This window comes from Oncorhynchus mykiss, chromosome 12, assembly GCF_013265735.2.
Source record: "Oncorhynchus mykiss isolate Arlee chromosome 12, USDA_OmykA_1.1, whole genome shotgun sequence".
NCBI classification, from domain to species: domain Eukaryota; kingdom Metazoa; phylum Chordata; class Actinopteri; order Salmoniformes; family Salmonidae; genus Oncorhynchus; species Oncorhynchus mykiss.
Window position 1 is genome coordinate 61523896 of NC_048576.1, and position 14257 is coordinate 61538152.

At 43.8% G+C, this 14257-nt stretch overlaps 2 protein-coding genes across 3 annotated transcripts; one reads left to right on the forward strand and one right to left on the reverse strand.

The window, feature by feature from the left end:
* The first annotated feature begins 802 nt into the window (after nucleotides 1-802).
* On the forward strand, nucleotides 803-7043 carry LOC110539107 (carbonic anhydrase 6). The gene is made up of 6 exons (XM_036939520.1): nucleotides 803-817; nucleotides 904-994; nucleotides 1090-1116; nucleotides 1232-1408; nucleotides 1603-1754; nucleotides 6602-7043. The coding sequence occupies exons 1-6, from the start codon at nucleotides 803-805 to the stop codon at nucleotides 6785-6787; spliced, it is 648 nt and encodes a 215-aa protein (XP_036795415.1). The 3' UTR covers nucleotides 6788-7043.
* Nucleotides 7044-7061: 18 nt separating this feature from the next.
* rnf25 (ring finger protein 25) lies at nucleotides 7062-13612 on the reverse strand. Of its 2 annotated transcripts, XM_021626055.2 has the most exons (10): nucleotides 13505-13612; nucleotides 10711-10779; nucleotides 10019-10115; nucleotides 9546-9613; nucleotides 9348-9417; nucleotides 9040-9111; nucleotides 8685-8831; nucleotides 8415-8504; nucleotides 8084-8221; nucleotides 7062-7967 (listed from the first exon to the last, which is right to left on the reverse strand). In XM_021626055.2, the coding sequence occupies exons 1-10, from the start codon at nucleotides 13576-13578 to the stop codon at nucleotides 7164-7166; spliced, it is 1629 nt and encodes a 542-aa protein (XP_021481730.1). In that variant the 5' UTR covers nucleotides 13579-13612; the 3' UTR covers nucleotides 7062-7163. The 2 variants fall into 2 exon arrangements, with proteins under 2 accessions (XP_021481730.1, XP_021481731.1); XM_021626056.2 differs by lacking the exon at nucleotides 10711-10779 and having other exon boundaries at nucleotides 13505-13538.
* Nucleotides 13613-14257: the final 645 nt, after the last annotated feature.

Sequence of the window (14257 nt, forward strand, 5' to 3'; positions counted from 1 at the left end):
TCCTGACATACTAAGCTAACCGGCCCTGCGTCTCAACCAATAGCCAATATAGTGTAACGACCCTGGGTTTATAAACACGGAAATAAACTCTGCTGCTTGAGCATGTTTTTGCGGCACAGTCGATAGCGCGCAGGACTTCGGGCTAGAAGGTCGAGGGTTCGAGACCTGCTCCCTGCTGTTTCATTACAATTCTGTAGGCTAAATTTCCCAAGCAGGGCGACAGCAACTTCCAGAGAGGGTCAGGCTCTTGGGCTTTGCAGGTGGCCACTGGTTTGGGAGTCCTCGGCAGAACGTCACCGTAACCAAGTGGTCACATATCGTTCTCCGTTCCACTGCGCAAGATGGGGTCGGTGAAGTTTTATGAACATCAAGACAGACATGGTGAACTTAGATTTAGTTTTTGTTTTACCTTCTGATTGGCCAAATTTGTCAAGCCTCCAAAGGGCTTCCGCAATGCCCACATGTAGCCTACAGTTCTTCATCATTCTCGCCTCCGCCAGACCTACCTCTAGGCTACTGTAGGCTACATATTTATTTGGTTTGTCATTCTATAGTTTTTTTATGGAATTCTTTTTGTCGTAATTAAATATCATTTATTTAGAATTGATCAGAATAAATTGTCCATGTATTTTCAAATTGAAAAAGGTGAGGCTCGTGCTCCCCCAGCACTACACACTTGTTATAACGTTCCACATAGCCTTGAAAAGTCGTTTTGGCGGTTGGGCAATGCAGGCTGTAGCTAGGCATATAAGAACATGTATTTTCAATATTAATGTGGTTAATTAATTCAACTCATGAAACTATGTTGTACAAGTGGGTAAGACATTTTTTAAATCATACATTTAGGGATCTTGATATGGCTACATTTGGACAGAAATCTAATCATGTAGATAACAAAGATAGTTTCATGCATCATTATGCTACATTGTATTTATATTTGCTTTTCAGACATCTGTGTGTATTATCCTCTATCTCTGTTCACGAGCTATAGCAGGTGAGTAGCCTTCCAAAACAACTTTTTTTTAAAGTTTCATGAATATTAATATATTTTCTATGAATTATATGTATTTTCAAATGTGTTTCTTTTAGACCAGCCCTGGTGTCACAATGGCTGTGGTAAGACTTCACTAGTTCTGACTTCACCTCCGTCCATTGTGCTACACAAACACAGTTCAGAACAGCAAACATTTAAACTGACAGAGGCTTTCTTTTTCTCTCTCTTCTCTTTTAGAGAACAGCCCCTCTTTCTGGCCCTCCCTTCCCAACTCTCAGTGTGGGGGGGTCAGACAGTCGCCGATCAACATTGATACTAACCAGCTGACCTTTGACCCCAGTCTCCGCAACCTCACCTTCAGTGACATCACTAATCCACACAGCATCAAGTTCCTCACCAACAATGGACACACAGGTACTCTTGTGGTGAATCTCATTGGTCCTGTCCTTATAGTGTGTCTGTAGGACATGTGTTGTCTAGTCTTCTTTAAAGTAATCTCAGTAGCTCAGGACACGGGTATCATTTACTCATTAACAGTTGTTAGTGAATACACAATACCATATTAACGTATACTATGGGGAAACCACAACTTATTTTCGTCCTTCCAGTGAGCTGTGTGTTAGAGGGCCTGATGGAGGTGAGAGGAGGGGGGCTCCCTCATGGCTACACGGCCGTCATGATGCATTTCCACTGGGGAGGCGACTCACTGTGCCACCCAGGCTCTGAGCACACAGTGGATTCAGTCAGATACCCCATGGAGGTGAGATACTGTACTAGAAGAGAGAGAGTGTGTGCAGTAGCGGTGCATGGGTAAAATCACTGGGGAAGCCAAGGCCCCCCCCCCCCCCCCCCCCCAAAAAGCCATATTACAACCTGTGTTTCGATAACTGTGTTGTTTGCTCTATAACCTGTTAATTCATGTCTTGCAACCATGACATATAGGCCTAAAGGCAGAGACAATAAGAAGACAAAGTGGCAAAGACAAAGAATAAATTCAGCCACACCTTTGTTTTATCACAAAACCTGATAGCAACCTCTGTTCAGTGAAGTCCACAAAGCATATAGCATGTACAGTAAGACAGTTACATGACCTACAGCTTGGTCAAGCAAGTTCATATTTCAGAAATTTTTGGACCACAAAACAACTATTGATTTTTTTACCATAGAGAATTACCGCAAGTCACAAAGAAAACAAGAGCTGCCTCCACTATTCCAGCACCATTTAAACTTCAACATGTCAACATCATCAAAACACCTCTAATACAGTGACAACTAAAATATACCAAAAACAATTTAGTCCAATCAATGTAAGCTAAATATGATGTGGCTGTCCATGGTTCGGATTTCTGTGTGCATGTGTGTTTGCGTGCGCGTTTGTGCAAGTAGAAAAACATGTTGACTCACCCTACTTGTAGAGAAACACCAATGCCATCCTCCTTTCTTTCATGTTGACGAAATGGTCTATATCTCTGTCATATAGTACACACTTTTAGTTTTTGTTGTCCTAGGCTACCTGGCCTCAATGCTTGCTCGCTAGCCTAACTTCCTTTCTTGTGCAACGTTAGCTAGTTAACATTAGCGTTCTACATCTAGCTACATATTGAACTTCCATCCTCTCAGGCCAGGGGCACATGGTATGAATTAATGGTTGGACCAGAATCGCCGTTATAATCATTTGCCAGTACGGAGAATTAAGTTAAACCACAAGTCCAAATCCCTATCTCCATCCATGGCTAATTTAGATTTCTCCTCTGAGATACAATCAGCCTTTTGCGAATTGAAGGAAAATGTTGAAACACAGAGACGAAAGCTAAATGATGTTATGCTTTATTATTTTTTTTCTTGGTCAAGTTTTTTGGGAAGCCTAGTTTCCCTTGGCATCCATGAATACACATCACTCTGTGTGTGTGTGTGTTGTGTCCTATATGATGTGACTCTCTGTTGGATTTCAGATCCACCTTGTGACACTGAAGGAAGGCTTGACAATGGAGCAGGCTAAGACTGACCCGGAGAGGATAGCAGTGTTTGGATTCTTCATAGATGTATGTCACAACAGTTCTACACTGATGATGACAATACTATGACAGAGTTATGATTCTTGACTTAGTAATCGGAGTTATGGCAGAATACCTTGTTATCAGAGGAGGCCAGTGGGAGGAGCTATAGGAGGACGGGATCATTGTAATGGCTGGAATGGAATCAGTGGAATGGAGTCAAACACGCTGTTACCATGTGTTTGATGCGTTCCAGCCGTTATAATGAGCCCGTCCTCCTATAGCTCCTCCCACCAGCCTCCACTGCTTGTTATTTGTGCTATCATCAACACATTCCATGGATTCCAGGTGACAGGCGACCAATGGCATGTGGAATCCTGGAGGACTTTGACATCATATCTGCTGAATATAACAGAGAAGGGTGAGGTGCAGTGGTGCCAGCTAGCTTTAAAGTACTTATATTCTCAATTTTTATGCCAATGTAGCTCATTTGAATTTGCAGAGAGAGAGAGCAAGAGCAAAGTGAAACCTCCATTGCTTTTAGGGCACTAACAAAGGGAGAGTTTCCTCCCTTTGGTGATGTTTCTAGTATTTTTAATACTACAGCCCTCTCCTTATGTCTCAGGTTCATCAGTTGACATAGTGCAGCCACTATCCATCAGTGATCTGCTAGGAAGTGTGGACCTCACCAAGTTCTACCGCTACCAGGGTTCTCTGACCACCCCCACCTGCGATGAAGTGGTGGTATGGACCGTGTTCGAAGAGCCAATCAAGTTACGGAGAGATCTAGTTAGTGGTAACCTAACATAGCAGGCGTAAAAGAAAAGCCTGAGCGGAGCTGGAAGAAACGGGAAGCATCCGGTTTGAGTCTTCACCTCCGCTTCCTGAAAACCGTATGCTTACGGTTTCTTTCAACCCCGCTGAGGGTGAGTGAGTGGTGGTGGGCTGACTTGTCGATTGGTTGGATTACACTCCAACAAGCGTTCTCCTTAGTAAAATGTATGTCAAATGAAAGATGAGTGTGCAGCTTTATTTGTCTGAGCCATTGAAGAAGCCTAAGGCAGCGATTGAAATTTACACAATTGTTATCCAGAGGAAAATGGGGGAGGTTCGTGCTTTTTCCAAGTTCAGTCAGGGGGAGTGTTATATTTTTAAAATTTCGTCCAGGGGAGGGTCATGTCATTTGTAATAGATTAAATGTCATATTGCTCAGTGTTTGAGAATTAGTTGCTTATATCTCAATGTGTGCCCATTGCTGCCCCTTCATCCCTTATTCTCTGCTGGGCGTGCAATATCAGGTGCGCCTAGTGTGGTCTCAATCAAGTGATCCATAGCCTATACTATAGACCTAGGCCAGCGTTTCCCAAACTCAGTCCTGGGGAAAATGTACTTGGGGTGTGTATATAAAACAACCTACCACAATCATGAGCCTTGGCCTGCTCTTGCTGATGTCTAAGTATACTGTGGCCCTTCAGGAAGAAAGTCAAAGGCTTCTTCTGCAAAATAAATTGTATTTGTCCCAAAAATTCAATATCTGTGCGTGCGGACTAGGCCTACTGATGTCCTGTTCAGTTTGAGAGAGAGGGAGTGTGAAGATGAGGACTTAAACTATCCTATTTTTTTTTTTTATATTCGCCTGTATAGAAATCAAAACATCTCAGATGATGCAGCGTGCATTCATTCGTTGTCATGCTCTGTTGTAGAATTTAAAAAGATTCTGCTCGTCTCCAATCATGTAAAATGACATAGAACTGCATGAAATGCGTTTATAAAAAGGCTATTTTTTCTTATTGGGCCGCAAATAAGAAGATATACTGTATTCTTGTAGTGCTTTTACTGAAATTGAGATATTTTCACCCGTCTGCAGTGGTGAATGTAGGCATGTTCTCTGCTATCCACTGCAATATGTTACTTTTAGGGGGACCAACAAAATTCACATAGAAATGTGAGTTATAGATCTGTCATTCTCAGTGAAAGCAAGTCTAAGAAGCAGTAGATCTGTTCTGTTCACTATTTCTATGCTTCCTGTTCTTAAATGTAATCTTTGCGTCTTATACATTAGGTTTGGTACACCAGCTTCAAACAGCTGACAATACAATACTTTTGGTTATGGGAAATACGCTTTATGTGGACACCCATTCAGATTAGTGGATTCGGCTATATCAGCATCACCCGTTGCTGACAGGTGTTTAAAATCAAGCACACCGCCATGCAATCTCCATAGACAAACATTGGCAGTAGAATGGCCTTACTGAAGAGCTCAGTGACTTTCAACGTGGCACCGTCATAGGATGCCACCTTTCCAACAAGTCACTTCGTCAAATTGCTGCCCTGCTTGAGCTACCCGGGTCAACTGTAAGTGCTGTTATTGTGAAGTGGAAACATCTAGGAGCAACAATGGCTCAGCCGCTAAGTGGTAGGCCACACAAGCTCACAGAACGGGACCACAGAGTGCTGAACTCGTAGCACGTAAAAATCGTCTGTCCTTGGTTGCAACACTCACGGCCAAGTTCCAAACTACCTCTGAACTGTTTGTCGGGAGCTTCATGAAAGGGATTTCCATGGCCGAGCAGCCACACACAAGCCTAAGATCACCATGCACAATGCCGAGCATCGGCTGGATTGGTGTAAATTTCGCCACCATTGGACTCTGGAGCAGTGGAAACGCATTCTCTGGAGTGATGAATCACACGTCATCATTTGGCAGCCCGACGGACAAATCTGGGATGCCAGGAGAACACTACCTAACCCAATGCATAGTGCCAACTAAAATTTGGTGGAGGAATAATGGTCTGGGGCTGTTTTTCATGGTTTGGGCTAGGCCCCTTAGTTCCAGTGAATGGAAATCTTAACGCTACAGCATACAATGTCATTCTAGACAATTCTGTGCATCCAACTTTGTGGCAACAGTTTGGGGAAGGCCCTTTCCTGTTTCAGCATGACAATGCCCCTGTGCACAATACGATGTCCATACAGAAATGGTTTGTCGAGATCGGTGTGGAAGAACTTGACTGACCTGCAGAGCCCCGAACTCAACCCCACCGAATACGTTTGGGATGAATTGAAATTCCAACAGTGAGCCAGGCCTAATCGCCCAACATCAGTGCCCTCACTAATGCTCGTGGCTGAATTGAAGCAAATCCCCACAGCAATGTTCCAACATCTAGTGGAAAGCCTTCCTAGAAGAGTGGAGGCTGTTACAGCAGCAAAGGGGGGGGTACCAACTCCATATTAATGCCCATGATTTTGGAAGGATGTTTGACAAGCAGGTGTCCACATACTTTTGGTCATGTACTGTATATTTCACAGGGGTTTAGATGGTACTATGATTGTCTACATTGCTTTTTTTCATCACTGAAATTAAGCAACTATCAGAATGTTTGCAACCAGGAAATGGCGGAGCGATTTCTGCATAGTGCACCTTTTACTTATTATTTGGGGTGTAGGAGAGGGTCACTTTTTTCACGCATTAAGGGAGGGTCAGGTAAAAATATATTTTACTGAAGTGAGGGCCATCCATTTTTATTTCAGACGTCTGATTTTCCACAGGTATCCCTCGTAAATAAAGTACAGTGCCTAAGCTAACCCTTTCATACCCCTGTCCCACTCTCAGGTGGAGCGGTTTCCTAAAACCCTGAAGTACAGAAACATCTACCGGCCAGTGCAGCACCTCAACGGGCGCCCCGTCTACGCTTCCCCCGGGGTGTCAGTGTCCCCACTGGGGGACAGCAGCCAGACTTCCAGCAGAGGGGCTCTCTCGCCCGGCCTATTTCTACTGCTACTACTGGGCTGGGGGTGAGGCTGGACGCCCAGGGGAGGGGAGGTATGCAGAAATAAGGGGTGGAGGGAAAGCAGGAGGAAAAAAGAGGGTGGGGAAAATAAGTGTTTGATACTCAAGGGAGGTCAATTTCAGCCGATTTCTGTCAATAATAAATGTGCTGTATGTTCCCTCAGGACAACTGTACCCTGTCATCAGTATCTTATGCAGCAAAAAGAATGCTTCAGCGTAAACTAAACTGCCCACTGACAACAACAATTCAAACGGCAATAGGAAAGAAGGCAGGACACACCGGTTCACTTAGGTGCCAGACAATGCAAAGCTTTATTTTAGGTGTATCGAGAATGTAAATGGAGGTACAGACATAGCTGTTCTTAGTTCCTCCTTTGTCCCTTTGTCATAGAGCAGCACCCTCTCTCTCTACCTCTCCCTCTACCACACTCTGATGGAAGCCCCTCCCACCAGCCATGTGAGCTCTGCCACGGGGGTAGTTGGCACCTCCCCTGCTTCGCTGACCTCGCCCGTCCCAGTAGCGATGGTGCCTGCCCCCCCGAGCATCCCATTGGTCCATTCCTCTGAAATACCGCTCTTGCCATTGGTCAGGCTGTTGCGCTGAACCGCGAGGGCCTCTCCTCCTTCCCCTCTCCCTATGGCCTCGCCCAGGCTCCATTTCCATGCCGTTGCTAGGTGGGATGTCCATTTTAGGAGTGTCCAGGCTTGATTTGCTTATTGGCTGACCGTCTTTAGGAACTGGAGCCTCTTGTTGGCCTAGCTCCGTACGTCCCTCCCCTTCTTCCTTCTCCAATTGGCTTAATTGTGCTTGTCCCAGTTCTGGGTGGCTTGAGTTCTCCTGAAGTCTGGCTTTGATCGGTGCGTCGTGAGAGTTGGCAGGAGGAGCACTGTGGAAGTTGTCATGTTTCTCTGAGGACAGGGAGAGTTTGTCCAGATGGTCAGTGGGGGGGACAGGTGTCCCTGGGTGGGTGTGGGGCCTGCCTCTCCCTCCCCTCCTCAGGCCCCTGAAGTGGCCCTGTGGCCCTTGGTGCCAGTACTGGTGACCTGGCCTTCCCCTGCGATGCGAGTGGCCAGCGTGCTGCAGCTTTGGTGCTGTGATCTGATTGGTGGAGGCAGGGGGAAGGGAGAGCAGTGATTGGCTGGGAGAGGCATTCCCGTCAGTGGTGACGTTGTCCAAGTCGGGAGGCGGCTGTGAAAAACAAGTCATAACGTTGTTTAATTAAGATACATCATCAGGAAAGTGTACGCTCACGCACTGACACACTTCAGCTAATATTGTTTGCTAAGCCCCTCCTTGTTCCTTACCTCATTAATATGTATGAGGAAGCGGTTAGACTCCGCCTCTGTGTCAATAATCCCGCCTTTTGCTTTCTGACGCTCCAAAAGTTTCTGGAGCTCAGCCCACTTCTGCCGGAACTCCACCCCTATCACCGCTCCCTCCAGCTGAGTGAAGTAGAGGTCAGCACAAATGGATGTATTTGCAATAGCAGCCACTATAATTGAAGGTGTGGTGTACCACAAGTGGTGTAGTTGAAATTGCAAGCCAAATTATGACAGTACTGTAGAGGAAAAAAGAACAGCTACAAGAAGCAACATAGCAGTACAGTGTGTCGTCAGTGTGTGCAGTTGTCTTTACCTTTGGAAAGCTAGGGGCGGGATTGGACAGGAGCTGGGCAACGTTGTAAGTCAGAGGTTCTCTACACACGGGACACACAACGGTTAGCTCCTACAGGGGGAGGGAGAAAGAACCGCCAGTCAAAATGACCACTAAATGAATCATCACTAAAATCTCCAGGAATATAGCAAAAAAAATATTTTACAAAAATACACCCCCCCCCCCCCAAAATGCAGTTTCACTTCAGCAACTCCGTCAATTCTACTGCTGCATATGGATACTTGATCTCACCTCATCGTCGGTCCTCTCCCGTGTCTTGTCCTGCTCCAGCTCCTTCTCCCTCTCCTGGAGCTCAGTCTCAGAGTGGGTGATGTAGCGGCCTAGGCAGTGGGAGTGGAAATAGTGGTAGCATCTGGTCTTGGTGAACGCCTCCCCATCCTGGGACAGACCAGTAAGACAAGGGAGGACAAGGTTTACATCACACACAATGCTGCGGTTCCATTTTGTGTCCACTTGCTCACTCCCCCTCGCGGATTTCAAAAGCATTGGATTGGTGTTAACATGGGCTACAGAGTTTCAAACAGGAAGACTAGTTTAAATTCTCATCTTGTGTGGACTAATGGAAATATTAATTAAAACAGATCACCTTAAACCCGTACAGGCAGATGACGCAGTTCCCATGGGGAATATTGCTCTCCGTCAGGATCTCTTTGGCTTTCTGAGAGAGACAGAGAAAAGAGGGACCGAGTCAGGTACTTGATATTCATCTCTATTTATACATCCCTAAATTTAAAAAACTTTTTTTTTTTAAATCAGGACAAAGGGCATCCTTGATCCACAGTCCTAATTATAATATCACAAATGCAGTTCTTAAATTACTGTAGTCTCCAACTAAGAGATTTCAAATAAGAACAGAGAGAATGAGAGAAACGGGGAGAAAGAAAGAGAACTGGCCTCAATGAGCTGGTACAACACAGGGGAACCCAGGCAGGACTCCGCCTCTGTCTGTAGACATTTCTGCACACTGGGAGAGAGAGAGAGAAATTTTGGAGCAATACAAGCAACAGGGGACATAAACTAAATTTAACTACCCTTCATCAGAGCAGACTACAATGAACCTAAGATGGAGGACAACAGATTTACTCTCATTACCTGCACAGCTTGTCATCAGAAAGACCCCGAGGGTTGTGGATGGAAATGGAGGGAGGAGAGGAGGGATACTTAGGAAGAGAAAGAGAGATCAGTGTATAACATTTGAAAGTGGCATGTCCTGAGAATGAAAAGGACAGGGCAGGGTTCTAAGGAAAGGAAATTATGAAAGCATGAGGAAAAACTTTCACAATGACAGGAAGTGTTGTTGTTACATGGAGGGTTGTCTCAACTCACACAGGGACCCATCAACTCCGGTCCTGGAGAGCTACTGGGTAAGCAGGCGTTTGTTACATCCCTGCACCAATACACAAAAAAGTGTACACACCTTGTAGGTAGCTCTCCAGGAGAAGGGAAGGCCAGTATATTTAGGGAGTACACACTTTTTTTTTTTTTACACAAGTAACCTAAATATCTATTTTGTTTTATAATCAAATGGATTGCAAAGGACAAGGTAGCAGGGAATATGAGCATACCTGGAAGTCGAGAGTCAAAGTTAGGGTGAGTCGCACAAACTGAGAGAGGGAATCTTCACCCGTGGAGGGATATAGAACCAGACTCACCTCCCATCCCCTATAAGAGAGAGCAACAGAGAATGTCAATTAAACACACACACCCACTTCAAAGCCCGAAGTCTATCAGCTATTCATCTAGTCTTATCCATTGGCCGGGGGAGGCTAATCACTCATACATTATAGTAAAACACCCCGGGATAGAAGAGAGGGCAGAAGGAGATGTCTGTTTAAGTGTGAAGGCTGACAGACCTCTTCAGAGAGCAGTTGGGAGGACAGGATGTTGAATACAGAGGGGGGAACGCCACAATCAGCTGAGTATGATGCAACAGACCTACAATATCCCTCTATCTGGTCCAGCCTCGTGACGCGACAAAAAAACATAGCTAACTAGCACACCGCACCTCTGATACAATGGCGTGTGGTGTTTGTGTATAGTATTATAGTCTGGTCACAGATCTATACTGTATGTGCTTAAGGTGACCCAAGTTACTTTGTCATTTGTTGCTATGCCACACCAGGGCACAAACAGATCTGCAACCAGGCTACAGCTGGTATTTATATAGATTCATGAGTCAGCAAAATACTGCTAACCATCAAAGTGAGGTCTTAGTGGTGTTCTGGGGCATGGGTTATCATCAAACTGAGTGGCTCACCCATCTCTCCTGTTAATCTGCAGCTCATCCAGATAGATGGACTGGAGAACCTCAATCTCAGACAGCACACTGTAGAGAGGAAATGTAGCCAATGTCAATGAATGCTGCAACAATCTGGATGTTACAGCAGAAATGGCTTGAACTGTAACGCATTAACTTACTGCAGAGCAGGATCATTAACTAGCGAAACCAAATGTAAGAATGTAGACCCTGCATAGCTCAGTTAATCATGCGTGGTAAATGGTCAAGCTAGCTATAAAATGACAGCAGGGTCGTTTAACCTCAAAGCACACGAAAGAGGATTGACACCCATCATCTCAGATTGTTCAGAAATTATTTTGTTCGAAATATAATTTGATCTCTGAAAAACCAAAGTAATTGATTGCACCCAAATTGGCTATTTTAATTTATAGGATTCATATAATAATTAAACACATGATTTGAACCAAACGTTTTTTCCAACAATGAGTATATAGTATTAGTTCTCTGTCTGACAAGTGGTATTTTGCTGCGGTTCAGGGTATTGTTTCTTCAGCCTATGTAATGTATTCCCAGTGAATTTGGTGATGGTTTTCAAAACCCTGTTCAGAGAAATGAGTAATTAAAGTTGTTAGGTTTATGTTTCATCCTACATGATCAGGTTCTGACCACTAGACGGTGCGGCTCGAGGTGTTTTATAAGAACCCCACCATGCTTTGGTTGTCGTCCACTAACTTAGCATTTGTCATTGATCTAAGTAAAATACTCCATAAAGTCAAAGTGAAAAGACAAAATGTAATAACTCAAATTGTCCTTGCATAAGTATTCCCCCAATTTGTTTATACAAGCCTAAATTAATTCAGAAGTAAAATGTGGCTTAACAAATAACACAAGTTAGATGGATGGACTCACTGTGTTTGAAATAGGTGTTGACAATTTTTGAATAACTACCCCTTCCTCTGTCCCCCATACACAACATCTCCCTCAGTCAAGTATTGAATTTCAAGCACAGATTCAACTAAAGAACAGGGAGCTTTTCGAAAGCCGCATAATTAAGGGCAGTGATTGGTAGATAAATCAGACATTGAATATATCCTTAAGCATGGTCAGGTTAGTAATTATGCTGTGGATGATGTATTAAACTACCCAGACACAAAGATGCAGTCATACTTCTGAACTGAGCATACTCAGTAGTTGCTTGAACATCTATGGCAAGACTTGAAAATTGCTGTCAAGCCATGATACCCAACATCTTGACAGAGCATGAAGAATTTAGATTTAACTAGGCAAGTCTGTTAAGAACAAATTCTTATTTACAATGACGGCCTACTCCGGCAAAATCCGGACGATGCTGGGCCAATTGTGCTATACCCTATGGGACTCCCAATCACAGCCGGATGTGACAGCCTGCAATGCTCTTATGAGACTAACCCAAGAAGACTCACAGGTGTAATCGTAAGTTGTTTCTAACATTGACTCAGGGGGGTGAATACCTATTTAATTAAGGTGTGTTTCATTAATCTTTAAAAATTTAATTTTTCTTCCACTTTGACAGAGTACTTTGCGTAGATCGTTGACAAAATGACAATTAAACCATTTTAATCCCACTTTGTAACAAAATAAAAATGTGAAGAAATCCAAGGGGGTGTGTAGACTTTCTGTTAGGCACTGTCCCATTGACTTGCATTGGATTTGTGTCACAAATGCTAAAACGTTAGCCTTTGAAACAGTGGCCAGGGAAACAAAACCAAAAGCATGGGTTGCGGTCATACCTTGTCCATAAACCACTTACAGAATAAGGAAACCAATGTTATTGTGATTTTGATTAACTATCCCTTTAACATTGAGGGGCTGTTTAAAAATAAATAATCACATACTAGCAGGACCACCACCATGTAGTGGTCAGAACCTGGTAATATGAGAATGCAGGATAGGACATAAACCTAACAATTTCAATGACTAATTTCTCTGAACAGGAGGAGAAAAATAAAAATCAACTAATTCTATGAGAATACATTATATAAGACAAAGAAACAATACTCCGAGCCGCAGCGCCATACTACTTGTCACTCGTCGCTGGGAGTTTGGTGCGAGGGGTCCATGGCTGGCGTTTGGCCATTTCCTTGGATTCTTCATGACTTACTCATTGTTAGAAAAAAGTACGGTCAAAACCGGATGTTAGGTACTATATTTATTGGATATTATGCATTCCATACATTTAAAATTGCCCATTTGGGTGTAATCAATCTTATTAATTTCTCAGATCAATTACATTTCAACAAAACAATGTGTCAGGACTGCTAATGTTATGGGTTTCTAACTACGGAAATTATTTCAGAACAATCTGAGATGGTGGGTGTCATGGCTTGCTGAAATGACATGGAACGACGTAGCACTGAACCAGAATCTGGTCGATTCTCCTCGCCACGTTCAACGTCTCCTTTAAGGCCAGATTCTGGTTCAAGCCGATATAAACTTTGTGTATTTTCCTAAATGGATGTCAGCTAACTAGCACTGTATGTAATGTAATCTCTTTGGTAAATTACAATGCTGAACAAACAGCTTGCTTGCAAGAGCCTTTTCGTATGATCACAACACGCATCATACCCTGCACTCAGCAGTGTCGTTTAGTATGTAGCTAACGCTAGCCGCCGGAGCTAGCAAGCTAGCGACACATAGCTAGCTAACCACAATCTACAACGTACATATAATTTGTAGATACATATTCAATTAAATGGTATTGAATATGAATGAACGTATTATATAGGCATTTGCCACATTTTCTCCACCTACACGCTATCATCAACAAACTCACTCGCTTTCAGCAGCCATCTTCGTTCTGCCGACCGGGACTACTTCTTCTTCTATGGTATATTGGCGATCGCACATTTTAAATGTGTATCCCGCCACCTACTGTGTGGGATGGAAACAGGATGACCAAAAATGGAACTAAATACCCCCCAAAAAACTTCCAAATGACCCCAAAAATCGATTAATAAACTAAACTAAATCAAACAACATTTCTAAAAAAAAAAAAACAGATCTGATTAGGGATCAAAGGCTCAAGGGGAACCTGGGAGGGCGGGTCTTCCGGCACCAGTACGTACCCCTTGCAAGTCTTCAGATGTAAAATCCTTAAATCCCCCAAACTTTTCTGCCACAGCCAGAAAAATGTCCATTTTCTTAGACTTCTTTGAGACTTGTGCCATACATTTTATAACTATGGCAATGAACACCACAAAACCCACTTTAACATAAAAGGGTGTCTTTTGACTGGCAGCAAACATTTACTACAGGCTGTGGTGCATCCACTACCATATTTTCACTAGCATCACTTGTTTTCTCAATTATTTTAATCGCATAGGAGATTCAAATTACTGCTCTAACTTTTGCCACCTCAATCTCCTTCACCCTTACAGAGCACTCCAGGAACACTGCCCTTTCCCACCTGGACAAAAGGAACACCTATGTGAGAATGCTGTTCATTGACTACATCTCAGAGTTCAACACCAGTGCCCATGAAGCTCATCACTAAGCTAGGGACCCTGGGACTAAACACCTCCCTCTG